The sequence below is a fragment of the Balaenoptera ricei genome, chromosome 3 (genome assembly GCF_028023285.1).
Source record: "Balaenoptera ricei isolate mBalRic1 chromosome 3, mBalRic1.hap2, whole genome shotgun sequence".
In the NCBI taxonomy this organism is placed as follows: domain Eukaryota; kingdom Metazoa; phylum Chordata; class Mammalia; order Artiodactyla; family Balaenopteridae; genus Balaenoptera; species Balaenoptera ricei.
The window spans coordinates 147,113,234-147,131,893 of NC_082641.1; the positions used below are offsets into that span (position 1 = coordinate 147,113,234).

Consider the following 18,660-nt stretch of genomic DNA (forward strand, 5'->3'; position numbering starts at 1 on the left):
GTCTGTGAATCTATTTCTGTTTTGTAAATAAGTTCATTTGTATCATTTTTTTTAGATAAGGGTCCCATATACTTAATGGTGCTATTTACCTCAAGAATATCTGGCAGCAGGAAGTTTTCCAGGTTGTTGAAATAATCCTGGAGTCACAGGATCTATTTCACTCCTCTCTCCACCATCTCTAGAAAGAATTAGCCTGGTTAGGCAAAAATAACTAAATACTGACATTTCCTAAGTAGTTCCTATTCATAATGCATTTTCTAAGCACTTTAGCTTTAAACATACTATCTCATTTAACTCTCTTTACCAAGTAGGGATGGTTATTAACCACCTTTAATGGATGGGGAAACAGAAGGATAGACGGGTTACCTACTTCATAACTCTGGTTGTCGAAAGAAGTTGCCCTGGCAAAACTGGAGAAATCAATGTTGAAAAGACTGTGAAAAAGCCCTGGAAATGGCATGATGAACCATGGCTAAGAGGAAACCCTGTTTTCCAAGGCAGGGGCACAGTAGGAGATGGTGATTCTAATGTCATCGACACCTCCGCCCCCGGAAAACTGAGATCTGCAGAGCACACTGGCGTCCTGTTGGTCCCAGTGTTTTCTGAAAGTTGCTTGCATCCTGGGACTCTTGGGTAGCTCCCAGGGGTGGATTTTCTCATCTTTCCCTGCTCAGCACTGGGTATTCCTGCTCATAATCCATGCTACATCATAAGAAGAACCATGAGCACTGTCTGATCCACTTTAACTAAGAGTGCAAAGCAGTTCCAAGACAACTTTGAGAGAAAACACCAAACAATTATAAAGAAAATCCAAAGGGCACTCTCTCTGATAGTACATGAACCATGTAATCCTGGGAGGGGAATGCTTCTTCAGGAAGCTCTCAGATATTTGTTTCTCTGGGATAATTATGTGCTTGTGTGTGTGTGTGTTTGTGTGTGTGTGTGTATTTTGAAGGCAGATAGAGTATCCTGAAAACATCTCCAGCAATATGCCCTGTATATCCCATTATATCAGCTGTCACTTGACATGAAACCAGATGCAGTTCAAGGTCTGACATTCCCCTGACTTCTGTTAATATAGTATGGAGAAACTTTTGTTCCCTTGCCCTATAAGGTGCGTACCACGAGAGATCTGGGGAAAAGGTCACCCAGATAGTAAATAATTCTGCTGAGCTTTGAAGTGAAAATGCTCCAGGAACCTTTATCCTGTCCTTGCCATTTAACTAGTGCGCTTCAGTCATTCTTGGTATTAGCGAATGGTGTAGATCAGAGCTTGTACCCATCATTCTGTTACTCAGAGGCTCAATCTGAAATCAAAATCATATTTTATCTTTGTTTTGATCCTCTTCCTATGTTCAGGGGAAATAATTGTGACCATTTCAAAGAAAAAAAAAAAAAGAATGAAATATACCCCAAGGAAAGCCTAGTTAAAGAGCTAAAGAATGACATATTGATGGAAGAAAATTCCACTGTGATTTTTATTTAAAAAAAAAAAAAGTCTGGCCTTTGAAAAACATACTATCTTTCATGGGTAGAGAAATATCCAAATTATGCCCAGCCTATTTACAATAAGACCTTGAAAAGCTATGAGATGAGCTGGAATGAGAGGAGTTTAAATTTTTGATGCAATTCTCTGCTTGGGAAAGTGATAATGCAGCTCAAATAAGAGAGAGAGTATTTTCTGCTACAGCGCAACAATCAACATAACGTCTGGGCGTATTAATAATTTCACTCCTAAACTTCTCAACAGGGAGAGCATGGGTCTTAATAGCATTGTCAAGATCCTTAGGGCAATTGAAAAACCCAAAATCATTACTTTCTACTGATAGGCTTTCGTCTCCCAGAGGATGCCAAAATACCTAGGGTAATGTAGATTTATTGAAATGCTCAGACAGGCACTGCTCAGATGTAACTTCGCAATAGAATCTTCTCTTTAGAAGGATTTCTCTCAAATATTTCAAGTGGTCTTTTTTTTTTCTTTTTGTATTTGTCACTTGGAAAGTAGCTAATGGAGTTGACATTGATCTCAAGTGATACTTTCCTGATGATTTAAGAAAGCAAGGAGTGAGTATAGGGCTATGGTAAAATGATGTGGCATCTATGATTAAAATCCCTTTGTCATCCATCAGAGGTGAGAACTTGCCCTATTTGGGCAGTACAGTCCCAAACCAACAAGCACTATTAAGCTTGTAATTCAAGGGTAGCTGCTGGTTTGGCACCCGATTCAAGACTTCTCTCTCTCTTCCTTCCTCCCCTCAAGAGTCCCTGCCTGTGCGTGGCTAGGTTTTAGCTGATCAGAAATGGCTCTCTGCTGTGATTACAGCCATGCCTGAAGCCCTGGAACAAATTTCAGGATCCCCCTCAGAGCCTCAAGTGTACAGTTGGCTCTCAAATGGTCATCGCCTAACAATCTCCACCTGAAAAGTATCAACAGCAGCGGGGCCCCAGCCAAAAACTTCCTGTGAAGGACTGGCTTCAGGTTGCCCGGGAAAGATTTTTTTTAAGTGGTATGAAGTGGCCCCCATCTGAAATCTAACTTTGATTGGTTCCAACGGGACTCTGCAACAGACAAACATCGTGGTTATAAAAAACCAGAGAGAATCATCATTTATATGAAATGTCCAGGGCTTCCCTGGTGGCGCAGTGGTTAAGAATCCGCCTGCCAATGCAGGGGACACGGGTTCAAGCCCTGGTCCAGAAGATCCCACATGCTGCAGAGCAACATAAGCCCGTGTGCCACAACTACTGAGCCTGCACTCCAGAGCCCACGAGCCACAACTACTGAGCCCACGTGCCACAACTACTGAAGCCTGTGCGCCTAGAGCCCATGCTCCGCAACAAGAGAAGCCACCGCATGAGAAGCCCTCGCACTGCAGTGAAGAGTAGCCCCCGCTCGCCGCAACTAGAGAAAGCCCGCGAGCAGCAATGAAGACCCAACGCAGCCAAAAATAAAAAAATAAATAATAAATTAATTAATTAAAATGAAATGTCCAGAATAGGCAAATTCATGGGAACAGAAAGTAGATTAACAGGTGGGATTGGAAAGCACCTGCTAATGGGTATGGGGTTTCCTCGCGGTGGGGAGAGGGGTGGTGACAGAAATGTCCTAAAATTAGACAGCAGTGATGTTTGCACATCTCGGTGAATATACTTTTAAAATACTAAAATGTACACTCTAAGGAGCTGAATTTTATTATAGCTAAGATTGTTATTAATAAAAATAAAAAGGAATTCAAGCAGAGCCAGGAAAAAACAAACAAATTAAAACAGAGAGGATGGAAGTCACCTTCCTCCCGTGTCTGGCTCTCTCCCTGTTAATGGACCCTCCGAGGGCAATAAGCATTAGGGGAATTAACTACATGCTCAAAGAGCAGAGGCAGAAATCTACTCTGATCCCTCTCTGCTGAGGCTCACCACCCTCCAGGGACATGAGTTGTCAATTCATTTGTTCATTCACTCTGTGCTACTTCTGTGCCAGGTACTGTAGCCTTGTGCTGGGGATGTAAAAATAAGAGAGACATGCTCTATGCATTGGAGGAGCTCACAGTCTAGCGGGGAACACAGGAGAGTCCAAAAATAATACAAAACCTTGTGCCAAGGGTGATGAAAGAGGTGTACCCTGTGTGCACTGGAAAGGGGCCCAAATGTAATACAGTTAAATACAAAATGTACGAAGGGAAACTTATATCATGTAACCTCCTTGCCCCTCCATTTCCTCATCTTTAAAGTGGACGACAATATCTATTCTGAAGGTTATTATCAGTTTTTTTTTCATTTTGATTTTATTGGAGTATAGTTGATTTACGATGTTGTGTTAGTTTCAGGTGTACAGCAAAGTGATTCAGTTACACATATACATATATTCATTCTTTTTCAGATTCTTTTCTCATATAGGTTTTCACAGAATATTGAGTAGAGTATTATAAGTTTGAAATAAGGTGCAATATATAGCGTGCTTATCACACAGCTGGGGCTTATTAAATGTGAGCGATTGTTCTTAGATGAGCTAATATGTCCCTGTAAACCGTAGTTGTTTCTGAATGTAGGTAGAGGTGACAGAACTTTGGTTTCTAAGCCTGCAAGTGATTGCTGCTTATGACTGCAATCATCCCCATGCTTCTGGCATGGGATGTGTCATTATGAAGGCACCCGGAATATTTTTTCTCGGAGGTCATACATTTTATGTAAGCAAGAGAACTACAAATCATTCCTTATGAGTAAGTACCATCCTTTCCTTCTCTGGTGCTCTGGTCAAGCCGACTGGGGTCTTTCCATGAAGGATGGCCCCTGGTCCAGGACTGTGCAACTCAGGCCAAGAGGCACAGGCCAGAGCCTATCTGAGGCCCCCTGGGAGATGAGAAAGAGGCCGTAACTTGGCTGGCTCCTTCATCCTGCTTTCTTTTTTCTCTATTCTGAAATGCGGAGAAATGTGCAGCCTGACAATAAGAGCCAGATGCAAGAAATACTGCAGACCAGTCAACCATCCTGCAAAGCCAGCAATACCATAGGAGGGTCAATAATAAAAAATAAGAGTCTGCTCTTTAGCAAACCAATCATTCAGTAGATATTAAAGACAGGGAAGGAGGGAGCAAGCTGAATGTCCACAGCATCCAGTACTTTGAGACAAATAAGTAAGCCTGTCTCCAAATGTAGGAGGAAGCTGGATCTGGACCGCCCTCCCCCCAACCCGGGGCTATTGGCAAAGTGCCTCCAGTCAGAGCTGGCAGGATGAGACGGGACCAGTGTGCCCTCGTTTCTGCCTCCAGCAGACGTAATTGGGAGCCAGGGATGCAGCGTGGAGGAGGAAGTTTGAGGAGGACCTTTTGGGAAAGCACAGAAAAGAGACTGCGCTGCACTTTGGCTGTTCTGGCCTATTTCTCCTGATTCAAGCAGCACTGTGAGGGCCAGAGCTTTGAGGTGGGCGATTCCCTCCACTTTCTCACAAGATTTGCTTCTACAGTTTAAGCACATGTGCAAAGAAATGCGTCAAGCCAGTTTTCCTCTGTATCTGCGGGGGCGTGCATAAACTGGGGCAGGGTCCTCATTCCCTCCCTGTGTGCGTGCTCTCTGGGACCTCGTGCTCCTCTGCATGGGGCAGAGTGGGGAAGAGACCCTGGGGTCAAATATCAGCTCTACCGTTTACTGAGCTGTGTGACCACTGGTGAATTACTTAACCTCTCTGAGCCTCATGTGCAGGATCTGTATAAACGGGGACGATAAGAGAACCTATCCCATAGGAGTGAGTGGGAATACCCTGAAATAATTTAAGTACAGACTTATCACAGGATCAGACACACAGGGAGAGCTTAATTCATAGCATCTATTGTCAGTATTATTGGTTTGTTGTCATTATTTGTTTATGGAAATGGGACAGTTCTGAATCCCAAGTTCCACTTCGGCAGGCTCTTAGAGAGATGCTCTTAAGACCACCTGTATGAATGCCTGTGCCGTGTCACTTAGTCACTATGCCCTTCTGTAGACAGAATTTGAAGGTAGAGAGGTCTGAGGTTAGTGACTTTGCCTCCATATGTTGATTTGATATCTCACCATGAAAGCTGCCACCTCAAAGAGCTAGGAAAACTGGAGTGACCCGGGAGGTACTCATTACTTTCACCAGAACTATGGTTGCTATTGCGGTTATTACTATTACTGGTATTGTTAATTATAACACAAAATAATATGTGCTGATAGCTTACTATATGCTAAGAATTGTGCTAGGCTCCTTATAAATATTCTTATTTGATTCTCCTAACAACCATATGAAAGAAGTAAAATCTCTATACCCATTTTGCAGATGAAGAAACAGACTCAGAAAACAATACGTAACTTTCCAGTGGTCACACAGCTAGTAAGTGGCCAAGCAGGGGTTCAAAGCCACCCAGCAGCCTGGCCATCTGCAATAGCCTCCACTCTCCATAGTTCTAACCAGGGGCTGTTACTCTTGAAAATTCTCACCTCCGACTCCCTCTAGCTCCCATTCAAGGTCAAATTTGAACAGGGTGTCCTGGTACCAGTTTTCATCACCCAGAGACTCCAGAAGCTCTGTCAACACCATCCCCACTTCTTGCATCTTCAAATTGCCATCAAGATGGAACTTGCTCCAAAGATGAACTTCTTAAGGCAGACAGTTTGCGGTTAATTCATTATCTTGGGGTCCGAAGGGTTGAAATTTTTTTAAAGGCCAACAATTGGCATGCCATCTCGAAGAGTGAGTGAATTATTAGCAGCTAGGCAGGACTCTACTTTTATTTTTTCTTTCACACATTTTATCATCATTTTTAATTGCCAGGAATAATTGGTGTGGGCAAGACACCACCAATCTGAGTTCATCCCTGCCTTCCCACTGTCATCAACACCCTGCTTGGCAAGGGTAGACCCAGCCTAAATGCCTCCCCCAGCTGTTTATTTAGGAAAAATGCAACAACAATAGCCAATTATTGTGAATTTACTTCCTTAGCTGCAAAGAAAATTCTTTCTTTATACATTATTTAAAATGTGGGTGTTGCTGGTTTCCACATGCTGTTTGAGCACCACTCATCTAGTCAACACAAGAGTTGATACTCCAGTATATATACACAATGGAATACTACTCAGCCATAAAAAGGAATGAAATAATGCCATTTGCAGCAACATGGATAGACCTAGAGATTATCATACTAAGTGAAGTAAGCCAGACAGAGAAAGACAAATACCATATGATATAGCTTATATGTGGAATCAAAAAAAAAAAAAAAAAAAGACACAAATGAACTTATTTCCAAAACAGAAGGAGACTCACAGACACAGAAAACAAACTAATGGTTACCAAAGGGGAAAGGGGGATGGGGGGAGGGATAAATTAGGAGGCTGGGATTAACATATACATGCATAAAATAGAAAACCAACAAGGACCTACTGTTTAGCACAGGAAACTATACTCAGTATTACATAATAACCTATATGGGAAAAGAATCTGAAAAAGAATATATATACATACATATATATATTATATGTATAACTGAATTGCTGTGCTGTACACTGAAACTTATATGATATCGTAAATCGACTATACTTAAAAAATTTAAAAAACAGAGTTATTTTGTAGTGGCCACACAACTTTGTTGGAATTGATATTGTGAACTGATAAAGAAGCATTGCTTTATTTTTTTAAAACTCCACTGTCAACCAATTGGCATTTAGGAAGGACAGAATACGTGAACGGCATCTCTGTCTGGATCAAAATTGCTGGCAACTGTCCCACAGCAAATCTAAAAGCTCAGAAGCATAGACCATTCAAGCAAATAAGTCCAAACAAGCAAACAGGACAAGTTAAGCATTCATTCAAGCACTTAATTTTTAAATCTACAGGAAGCACCTTCTCCACAAATTAACTGATCTTTGCTACGGGTCCTATCTGTCCCACCCTAGCTTTTAACAAAGAACCAATATATAGTTCCTTCTTCCTAGGATGAAAAGCCCCACAGTACCTAAAAACAAATTCCAGGTTCTGGACCCGAGATAAATCAGGTGTAGAATAATAGGTTAACACAGCAATTTTAATGACCGTTCCCTTTTGCCTGCTAAAAGCCTACTTATTAGGTTGATACCATGTAAGTGTTCATGTTACATAGTTATTCGTGGCTCAATTACATTATTATGTGATTTCATATTTATGTAATAGAAGAGCCATTTGATGCACATGAATTAAGCCCAATAAAAGTATGGAACTCAGAGTGGATGCGAAGTTTCCTTCATCAAGCTGAGGTACTCATTTTTGTTTCACCACAGACTGAAGACAACACTTGCCTTGGAGAATGGCTTTTCATGTCATTTAGCTTCTTAGAAAGCAGTAAGGCCTGTTGCTTGCCATTGTCTGCATTTTTTGAAATAGAAAACCATCACATCCTGCAAACGCATTGGATGAGTATAACAAAAACAAACACAAAAAGTGCTTGAGATCGTTGGCTCTAGCAGAGATGTTGTTATATTAGAGGTACGTGACCCACACAGAATGCTAAGGAACCCCAAGCCAAGCCAGCAGTCAAAAACATAAATGCCCACCAGCCAGTAACATAAATGCATACATCCGACCAGATGAAGATAACAGGGATCATTCGGGCTGATGACAAAAACAAACTAAACAAACAAACCCACCCAATGGCATTCAGCTCTATCTAATTGTTGCCTTGAGGGAATACAGACTTCAATTTGTTTTTGTTTTCAAGAGAAGTCAGAAGTCCGGAACACGATATACAATCTTGACCTTGAATTTTTGGTAATATTCAGCTTGGGTGCTGCTGGTTTGTGACTCCTGGCCTAGAGAGATGAACTCTGGGTGTACCCCATCTACTCAAATCTGGGATCCTTGAGAGCTGCAGTTACGTCTTTATCCATCCGTTTATTCCTAGGAGAACCAAGCAGTGTTCCCTGCACATGGTTTGGGGGAACTTACCAGCCATCGGGTAGCATGTTTAGCATTTTACATTCATCTTCCCCTCGAACTTCCTTACAGGTAGTTACTGCTGTTTTCATCATTTGGCAGGTGAGGAGACTGACAATTAAAGAAGTGAAGTCTCGGGCCCAGGGTCACACAACTCAAAAGTGGTCAGACCCGATCCTTGAGCTCAGTTCTTCCGATTTTATCTCCTAACCACTGGCTCAGTGCTCCCGCACCGCTCTGCTTCTCCCCCAGTGGTAGCCTTTACCCCTCGGTGTTGTCATTGTCTTTTCCTTCTAGCTCCTGTACCTAGTTGAAAAGTTTGTGTTTTGGATAGAGAGATAAATGAGCAAATATGATCAACGTCACAGTGGAAATGAGCAACCGTATAAGGAGAACATCTTTCGCTATTGAGGACGGGGGATAGTTTTTGTTGTAATTGCTATCAGTCATTTGATGTAAGTGCAGTGAAAGAGCTTGTTGCTTTGTAGGAGGACCCGGGTGAGTGGAGAGTTAAGTATTTGTTCATCTTCCTCTGCACTTCTTTCTCCATCTCCCCCCCCGACCCCATGAAACCCTAGGCCTTCTCTTTAGGAGGAATAGAAAGAGAGTTTGACGTTTCTTTCAATTAACTGGAAAACTCAGCCTCTGTTTTGTTTGAAACATACCACACCACGCCCAGGTCGACGTTTCCATTCCCCCATCAGCACCATCCCTGGCTGTGTCCACAGAAAGGCAACCACAGGAATTCCACCCACACTGAACACAGATGGACAGGGAAGGGCCACCCAGGCTGGAGCAGACAGAGAAATCTCAGGGTGAACAGACAGGAAGCAGGAGGGTCCCGATATCTCATTTAGTGCATTAAATCCCTCACACGGCCTCTTTGTACTTTGGGAGAGTGTGTGGTCTGGAGGGCTGGAGGGCGGGGGCCGGGGGCTGAGGGAGATGGTAGGTTAGGGCTTGGGGCTGGGGAGGGTGGGTTCTCGCTTGAACACTGATTCATCTCGCCTTCCCGAGGCAAGTCTCATAATTACCTAACTAATGGAGAATAATGACACCACTTGAATGGGAGTTGAGAGGGAGAGAAAGAACGGCATGAGAATTCATTAACCTTGTGTGAGGGGCTTGAATAGCATCTCTGAAGGATCATTATTACATCATTTCACCCCCTTTTCTCACCTCTTTCCACTAATACGAGACAGACACACGTAAATAACTATATAATAATAGATTACAAGACAGACAACAATGCCAGAAAATATAATAGCCTGCTAGAGCAATGGAACTCCCTCAAAGATATATTTAAAATGTCACTGGTGCAGAATGGAAAATACGACTTGAAGGTTCATTTGGAGGACGCGATTTAAAATCTATACAACTTGTACAGTGGCATTTCCCATTAGGTTTTACTTTTAGTTGTCTTTTTCTGCACACCAAAAAAAAATCCCCCCAGGTAATTTCAGCCCAGAGATGCAAACTTCAAGGAACCACTTTCCTCTGTATTTTTCGTTCCTGTTTTCGATGGTCATGATGCTCTCCAAACCTAGGATCTTCTTGACATGTTGTCTTTCTTTCGGAACGTTTCTGCAAGCTTCCCAGGAGCCACGGAATGTAGATTACACCTTTTGGAGATGTAGCCCGGTCACATAAGGAGACAAGTAGTTGAAATTTGTGTCAAATTGCTTGTTTAAATGACTTGAGCCAACTTCTTAAAGCCAGGACAGCAGGGGCTGAGGATATTCAAAGTTGGCAGGGGCCAAAATGACAAGGCTTGGCAGTCACCTGGCGGGCTGCCATCCCCGACTGGAGGCTTCAAAAAATAAACTTTCTCAAAGGACACAAATTAAAAGTCATGTTTCAGCAGCCATTAAAACCAAATCATAGGCTTACGTTGCATAGTGAACGACCTTCATTTTCATTATGCTTAAAATATTTCACTTTGTAGGTGGAGAGTGGGTTGCTAGGAAAACGGTGTGTGGAATTGTCATCCGTGGTCGTATTTACAGGGGAATATGTACAGGGGTATAGTTGTCCTTTGTGCCTTTTTCCTGCAAGTTTAGAAACCAGGATGCAATTTGGAGTAAGGTTCGTGGTTTGAAAACATCAACCCTGACCTTCTCCAGAGACTGGGTCCTCAGGGTTCGTCTCTCAGAGGACAGATGTTATGAAGCCCCTGATCTGAGCGGGCTCACAGGTGTGTTTTGTTGATTCTCATTTTTAAAAAAAAGTATACATATACATGTGAATATATGTGTATATATAAACATATATATAAACACACAAACACACAAAAACACACACACATATGTTTTAATTGTCAACATTTTTTAAAAAACAGGAAACTCTTTTGAAAAAGTCCAGATCTTCAGCTCTCCTAGAAAAGCTGGAAGATCATCTGCCTTGAGCTCCAACCCCTACATGGCCACGTGAGCCTAGATCTGAGTGAGGGCTTCTCCCTACCCTCTCCAGTTCACCCCAGCCCACTTCACTTTCCTGCCTGGCCCCTGATAGGTGTTTAAATTTACTACTCCCTGACTTAGAGTGTGCCATCTTTCTTATACCTTCAGAAAGATGCCATGTTTTTAAAGAATGTATGGAGTGTCCTGGTTTACCAGGAAATGGGCTAGGGACTTGTTACAACAATGCTCAGCCTTGAATATCATGTTACCTTCATTGCAGAATTAATATGTTTCAAATAATTCCATTGGTCAGCCCTCACCAGCCTGGTTTTGCTAACCTAGTTTCTCATTCTTAATTTGATGCCGAGGGATAAAGGCAAATCAAAGTATACTATTTGTTAGAAACTGACAATGGGATGCTGGACACAGTCGTATCTGCATCTGTAGTTCGTGACATTCGGCAATTGTCAATATCGAGGCTTTGGTTCCAGGCTCTCCTCCGCAGGCTTGCAGAGTGATCGCGGCCGCATTCTGAAGCCCCTAATGGCCATTTCTCCTTCCTCTTTTCTCAGGGCCGCCGAACCACCACAGCCAGTCGACTCTGAGGCCCCCTCTGCCACCCCCGCACAACCACACGCTGTCCCATCACCACTCGTCAGCCAACTCCCTCAACAGGAACTCGCTGACCAATCGGCGGAGTCAGATTCACGCCCCAGCTCCCGCGCCCAATGACCTGGCCACCACGCCGGAGTCAGTTCAGCTTCAGGACAGCTGGGTGCTAAACAGCAACGTGCCCCTGGAGACCCGGTAAGTCCCCATCACTATCACACCTGGCTCCCTGCTGCATCACCCGCCCAGAGCAGTCGGGAGAAAATCCCGCCTACATTATGGGACAAGTTTACCAACTCTGTGCCATTCCCTTGGTAATTTGACCCTGGACGGTAGGTTGATAGGTATTTCTTTGTTCACATGTGTCTCCTTTTAATGCTTGTTTACTTTCTTCCACAGCTCCTGTGTACCCAACTAATAGAATTAGCATAACATATTTTTACTCAAAGACTCATGGGAAACATGCTTCTAAGGGTATATTGACAGAAAGCTGCTGATAAATTATGCATTTAGCCTTTCTTGAAGTAATAAATGAAGACTCATTTGAAATTAAGTGTTTGGGGAGACCTTGAGAAACAATCCCTGATTCCAGACTGACAGAAGTATAATTTTAATTTATACTTCATCCAACATGCAGTCTCACTTTAATCCCTCCTGCATACACTAACAGCTTGATGCCTGAGGGGCAAGCAATAGTGTAAAAAAACAAACAAGAAAAAAGCGGCAGCACTTATGTTGAGAGGGAAGGGTTTCAAAGTGATCTCCAGGTCTGGCTTTGTTTTGTTTTGCCTTTGCTTCTGTCCTTTTCTCACCTTTGCTTCTGGTCTTCCAAAATCACACCTGCCTTTAGTGACCTGAAGGAAGGGGCATTGGTCACAGCGTGGCAAGCTGCAATGTAATTGACAGTGGGTCAGCCAGATACTGGAACGGCCTTGCTGTTCCATCCCCAGACACTTTCATGGTTTGTGTGCTTCAATTGTTACTGTTTCCTTGCCCGGAAGAACCATGGAGACTAAAGAGAGAAGGGCTAATTCATATTGAACCTTCAAAAAGTTCCCACATAGTTTTTAAACTTTAATAACTTAGGTTTAAGGAAAGACTGAAATAATCTGTAATCTTTCTGGTAATGGCCCGTGAATTTTCTGCACACAGCTGGAAATAATTATGCAAGCCATAGCATTTGATGTTGTTTCTTATCTCTAATATGTTTTGTTTTATTAATAAGATCTTGAACTTGAATAAGTTGTATGCCATTGTCACTGTAGTCGCTCCAAACTTTAATACATTTTATTTTCTAACAACTATAGGTGATTTGTAACCAGGCCTGCAGTCTTAATCTCTAAGGCTTACAGTAGGTAAAGTCAATAGAAACTCTATGCATATATTATATATAATAGATAGATTTAAACATTTATACTGATATAATAACCCACTAATAAGTAGCTTTGCTGGAAAGGTTCCAGGCTGAAAGTTGACTGGTCCGCCAGGCTTAACTTAGGATATTTTCATAGTTGGTAGTGGTCTTTAAGGCTGGATAAGACTCTGTCTTTTTCTTCCTTATATTTATGAACTGCCATAGAGTTTGTTGGGTACTAGTCAGACTATTTTCACATTAACAGACCATTGTTTGAAGAATAGTTTCTAGACATAAAGGCTATGCACAGTGGTTAGGATGAAGAAAGAGGAGGGAGAAAGGGAAGGAGAAATGTAGTAGATATTGGGGAAAAAGAAGGAGAAAAAGGAAAGAAGAGGACCACCATCGCCATTAACAACCAGTTTTTACTGTGCAATTTGTACATGCCGGTGTTAGTGGTTTAAATGCACTATCTCATTCAAGCATGGAAGCAATGCAATGAGGTAGGACGGAATCGTTGTTATTAGCATTTTAAAAATTCAGAATCTAGACTTGGGGGGCAGAGTAACTTGCAAGTGTTCTAGGGCTTCAGTGAGATGGTAAATTATGAGCCGCATTGGATGGAACTCTCGTGGTTCCTACACATAAAATAAGGTGGTCAGATTGTCTGATGCAGGAACAGCCACAAACCTACATTTATTGCCTTAATTGTCACGTCTTCAGGGAAAGATCCATCAGAGTGTCTACTCCTCACAAAGAGTCTCCTGTTGGTGATGGGAACACATACACTGCATAAGCGTATCTCCCATCGCCCAGTTTCTGATGTGATCAGTTGGCAATAAAGTGTTCCCTTGAAAGGATCTGGAGGAGAGGACCGGCAAAGCCAAGCCTATCCCCTTCTTGTTCTCCTGAAGTTCTCCCAGAACATGCTTTCTGACCTGTAGAGTCCTTCTGCAGATCGTTACGATACATGGCATTTCTCCTAGGATTGGAGCTTCTCAGTGATGCTTTTAGAGGAGGCAAGCTTGGGAAGTAAGTAAGATGGCCAAAACCTTGAAGCCTAGCAGAAGGAAAAAAAACAAGGGAGAACATATCTGGATGTTCTTTGATCAGTACATTCAAGGGCCAAGAGTTAGAGAATATAAGGCCCTTGAGATGGGGCTGTTACTAAAAGTCAATCACAGATATTTGAAACTCCATTCATGGAACTGAATACATATAACTTGGATGTGCAACTTGTCTCATATATGAAAACTTTAGCAATAATTAATAGAATTGTTGAACTTTGTGTTTCTCTTTTAAATATGATTTATACCGTCTCTTATTAGCACGCATTTACCGAATCCCTTGAAAATACTAAGCGCTATGTTAGGTACTGGGGAGATTATAATTAAAACATGTATCCTGCCCTTAAAGCTCATACAACCTAAAAAAGGAGATAGGCACATAAACAAAAGATAGTGCAGTGTTTACAGGAATGGAAGTGCGTAAGTTACAGTGGTTGTACAGTTGAAATAGTTATTAAATTTCCCAGGATGGTCAGGAAAAGTTTCCCAGCTGAGAGGCTGTTTGAGCTGGGTTTAGAAGGATGAACAAGAGTTTACCTAGAGGGTAGAGGGGTGGGATAGGGAGGTGGGAAGGAGGGAGACGCAAGAGGGAAGAGATATGGGGATATATGTATGTGTATAGCTGATTCACTTTGTTATAAAGCAGAAACTAACACACCATTGTAAAGCAATTATACTCCCATAAAGATGTTAAAAAAAAAAAAAAGAGTTTACCTAGCAGGTAAGTGGAAAAAAATCAAAGATTATAGCATCATTTGTTCCCATTCTTCAGTGGTTTTCCATATAGTCTTGGAAACTGTAGAACTGAACAATTTCACTCACTCAAATGCTGAAATATTGTGGGTTTAATGGTGTCATTTTCTTACCTACAAGAGCAAATGTAGGAATGGAAGCTCTTACGTTAGGCGCATGATATCATACTAGGATTCCAATTCCTGTCTTTCATACCCAATAAGAATTGATTAACCACAGCAGGAAAAAGAACCATTGAGGGCAAGATATTCTGGAGGCTGATCATGATGTACTCATCAATTTTGAAAATGCAATGGAAATTTACAAACAGCTTCACCACCTCTACTCTCATTAATACAGACTTCTGGGCATGATGGAAGAATCTCCTAACTCTGGGAGGTGATGGGCAGCATTCTGCCACCCCCCCGAGACTCCAGGCCAAATCCAAGGTGTTTCTTTAGACCAGTAAGGAACAAGCCCTTGCCCCTCTGCATTGCTTTTTGATGTTCCCGTCAGTCTTAATGAGGCATGTTAGATCTTCCCTGGACTGTGTGTTTTCCATTTTTGTTCTATGACAAGTAGAATCAAGGTGCTAATTAAGGAGGCATAGCCAGAAAATAGGACTGTATGAATCTGGAATTTAACACAAGATGAAAAAGCTTGTAAGGAGAGTTCTGTATCAATGTTAATAATATAAATAACAATGCATATAAATTTGTACTACCCAAGGCAATCAACTGATGTGTAAACCATAATATAATCCAAGAAAAACCAAACATAGGGCACAGGAACTAACTGCAAACAGTCTGGACTCTCCTTTCTAACATATGCGTAACAGAATCACTCTGCCCACCATGTTTCTCTCAGCTTACTTGCAGAAGATCTTAGAACAAGGTCCCTGTGTAATTCTGGGTTGATAGCACCTATCTCCTCCTTCCTCTCCTGAGAGGAGCGAGGTCAGGAATCTTCCTGGCCAGCTGCTTCTTTGGGAGTTTCTGAAGTCAGCATCTCTTTGTCTAAGACAGTAGAAAGTAGCTCAGCGACAGAACCTAACTTTCTTTCCTTTACGCATTTTGCTGAAGCAAGCTTCTTTCTCGGAATCTATCTCGGTAGCAGGTCACTAAAGAGAATCCCTAAGCAGGACAAAACTTCCCTCTGAGTTTGCTTTTGCCCTGAAATGCCAGAAGGCCTAATTTTAGCCATCCAGATCCTCAAGCTACAAACAAGTTTGCAAGTTGCTCTTTGAAATGGTCATCCATTACTCATTCAAGAAACATCTGAGACCCAACCAGGTGCCAGGCACTGAGGATTCAGCAGTGAAGAAGAAAAGCAAAGTCCTTGCCCTTCTGGAGTTTCCTGACTGTAGACAGAATGTGAACAAAAGATTAGGCATATGCCCCTACGGTGACAGGTGTAATAAGTGCCATGTGAGGTATAGAGAAGCCAGACTCTGGAGAAATTTCCATTTAGGCTGAGCCCTAAGGATGAGTAGGTGTTAATTAGACTGAAAGAATGTTCTAGGTGGCGAAAACCATGACCCGCTGGGGGAAGAAACGCTAAGATGCCAGGAAGAGAAAGCAAACTAGACAGGCAGGCAAGAGCCGGACAGTTCAAGGTTTGGGGCTGCTTTAAAGGTTTTGGACTCAGCGCCAAGAACAGTGAAAAGTCATTGAAGCATTTTAAACAGGAGGCCAAAATAAGAACATAAATGGTTCCGTTTTGTTTTTAACTATGGTAGCTGCCATAGGGTCAGTAGGTGGGGGGTGGGGCAGGGGGTGTGTTGAGGGAAAGGTATAGCAGGACTAAGGGTCCAATTTGGAGAATACTGTCATGGTTAAGATGAAAAATGGTGGGGCTTCCATTAGGGTGCCCATAGCTGCAGTATCAGAGCTGTCTGCCTTTCTCTTACCAATCTGGTCAAAAGGTGAATGTTCAAAGATGTGGGGTATGTACTGAAGGTAGAATCAGTAGGAATTTGTGACTGATGGAATGTCAAGAAGTAGGTTAGGCAGGTGTGAGCACGGTATCCAATTTTTTGGCCTAAGAGGCTGAGTGAATAGGGATGTCATTTAGGAAACAAGTTCGGTTTTCCACTTGTTAAATCTCTGAGGCAACAAGAGTATTAAGAGTAACTGTTATTGGCCAGACTTATTTTGATTCTAAAATAATAGATGTAACACAGAAGCACAACCATTTGCAAATGATAGCATAGTTAGTGTATCCAAAGCTCTCAGCAGTGGACTTTTCTCTTAAAAAAAAAAAAAAATCTCTCCAGAAATTTTGTTCAATTTAATAGTTATTGTACATGATTGTATAGTTCTGTGAATAACAACTTTATCAAATAGTTTTTGCTCCATGCTTAGTTTTACGTGCATGATCCCATTGAACCCTTTAACCCTTCTGTTGAGTATATGTTACCATCCCGATTTTAAATAAACAGAAACTGAGGCTTGGGAAGATGAAGTTACTTACATGTCTCCAAATAAGTAAGGGGCCGAACTGGGATAGAAACCTGGATCTACCTGACTCCACGTGCAATGCTCTTAACCACCACATGATAATGCCTTTGAGACTAGAAGAACAAAACAAAACGATGCTTATTATCCAATTAGAATTTATCCAGTCCATGGAAATGGTGAAGTTAATGCAGTATAAGTGACACGAGGCAAGAAATAATCTGAGGGATGAATCCCAGTCTGTTACTGGACGTAGAGTTAGTCACTGAGAATATCAGAAGCCAGGCAGGATAGAAGGGACCCTTGTCTCCAGCTCTGCGGGATCGGTGGCCACCCAGGATGGTCAGTCTGAAGTCCTGAACCTCCATGGTGGTGGCAGCATGGGATCCACGTGAGCTGAGTTACAGAGGAGGTTTAGTGCGCTGCATATCATAAAATGCGAGAGCAAATTGACACTGCAGAAATAAGAAGCAGTGCTACCTTTTTAGCTCTGTGATTTGCATAGGGTTTACCCTCCAGACAGTCTTTGCTAGACTGGTAGGAGAAAGCCACGCAGCCGCGGGTATGGTGGTTGGCCATTTGGCCATAGTTTGAGTAGGGACACTTAGGAAGTTGTGATGAACACCCAGGAGGCGCTCTGATAAAGAATGGAGCTTGTTGGGCTTGGGAAGTGGCACCTAAGGAATCTAATTTGGGTATCCGCATTTCAGAAAACATACTTTTTATCTTTAAGACCAAGTAATCTTAGCCTCACATGGATGCTTTATTGGGAGTGCATATTTGGGAATCAAGACTCAAGACCTTTAGTAAATAAGGTTGTCATGGGGAAGCAACGAGACTGTTGCAACATCTTCACCATGCTGAACCTGAAGACTCTTCTCCACTTGTTCTGCAGATTGATTTTTCTACCTAAGGATTAATTTTCTGACAGAATCACTGACAAGTTTGATCTTGAGAATATTAAACCAACATAACCTGTTTGCTTTTCTTCCTTTTTTTTTTTTTTTTTTTCTTTTTAACGTTTTTGCGTGAGGTTTAAAACTAGAATTCATTCCGGGTGAACCAGATGCATTCCAGCACTTTTCAAATCAATAGGCCGCTTGATTTCTCCATATTGCAGAACATTATGCTGCCTCTAAATTCTCATCAGAGGCAACATGGAAATTAATGAGACCTTTAGGTTAGCGTTTCCAGCTCAGCCTTAGTTTATAGCTTTACCTTGCCTTTTTGACACCATGATCCTGCCTGGCCACCAGCAGCATTGCACGTTGCAGTGAGCTTTAATTTTGTAGTTTTCTTAGTCTTCCTTGGAAACTGGCAGCTTATTAATCTCAATAACTGAACTGCTCAATAGGCAAGCTCTCCAGTGAGAAACGAGGCTGTGTCTTTTTTTTTTTTTTTTTGGCAGATGGAGACAAGAGGTGGATAGAGGCAGGGGGGTGGGGGTGATGAGTGGTAGAGAAAAAGCCAGTAAGGAGGGGCACCCCGTACCCCAAATCACTTTCTGACAATTGGCAGGAAAATAAAGAGAACCTAGTCTAATCCACTGCTCTGCAGTTTATGGCTTGCGGTGTTAAACACATTCAAACCTATTAATAAGAAAATAAAGTGTTGTGGCTCGTGT

At 42.2% G+C, this 18,660-nt stretch overlaps 1 protein-coding gene across 4 annotated transcripts in view; it reads left to right on the forward strand.

The window, feature by feature from the left end:
* The window catches only part of TENM2 (teneurin transmembrane protein 2), a 998,550-nt gene that overhangs the window by 660,136 nt on the left and 319,754 nt on the right, over positions 1 to 18,660 (forward strand). For all 4 annotated transcript variants that reach the window (XM_059917647.1, XM_059917648.1, XM_059917649.1 and 1 more), the window contains one exon: positions 11,391 to 11,625. In XM_059917647.1, coding sequence (XP_059773630.1) covers positions 11,391 to 11,625 — 235 coding nt within the window. The remainder of the gene's footprint in view (positions 1 to 11,390; positions 11,626 to 18,660) is intronic.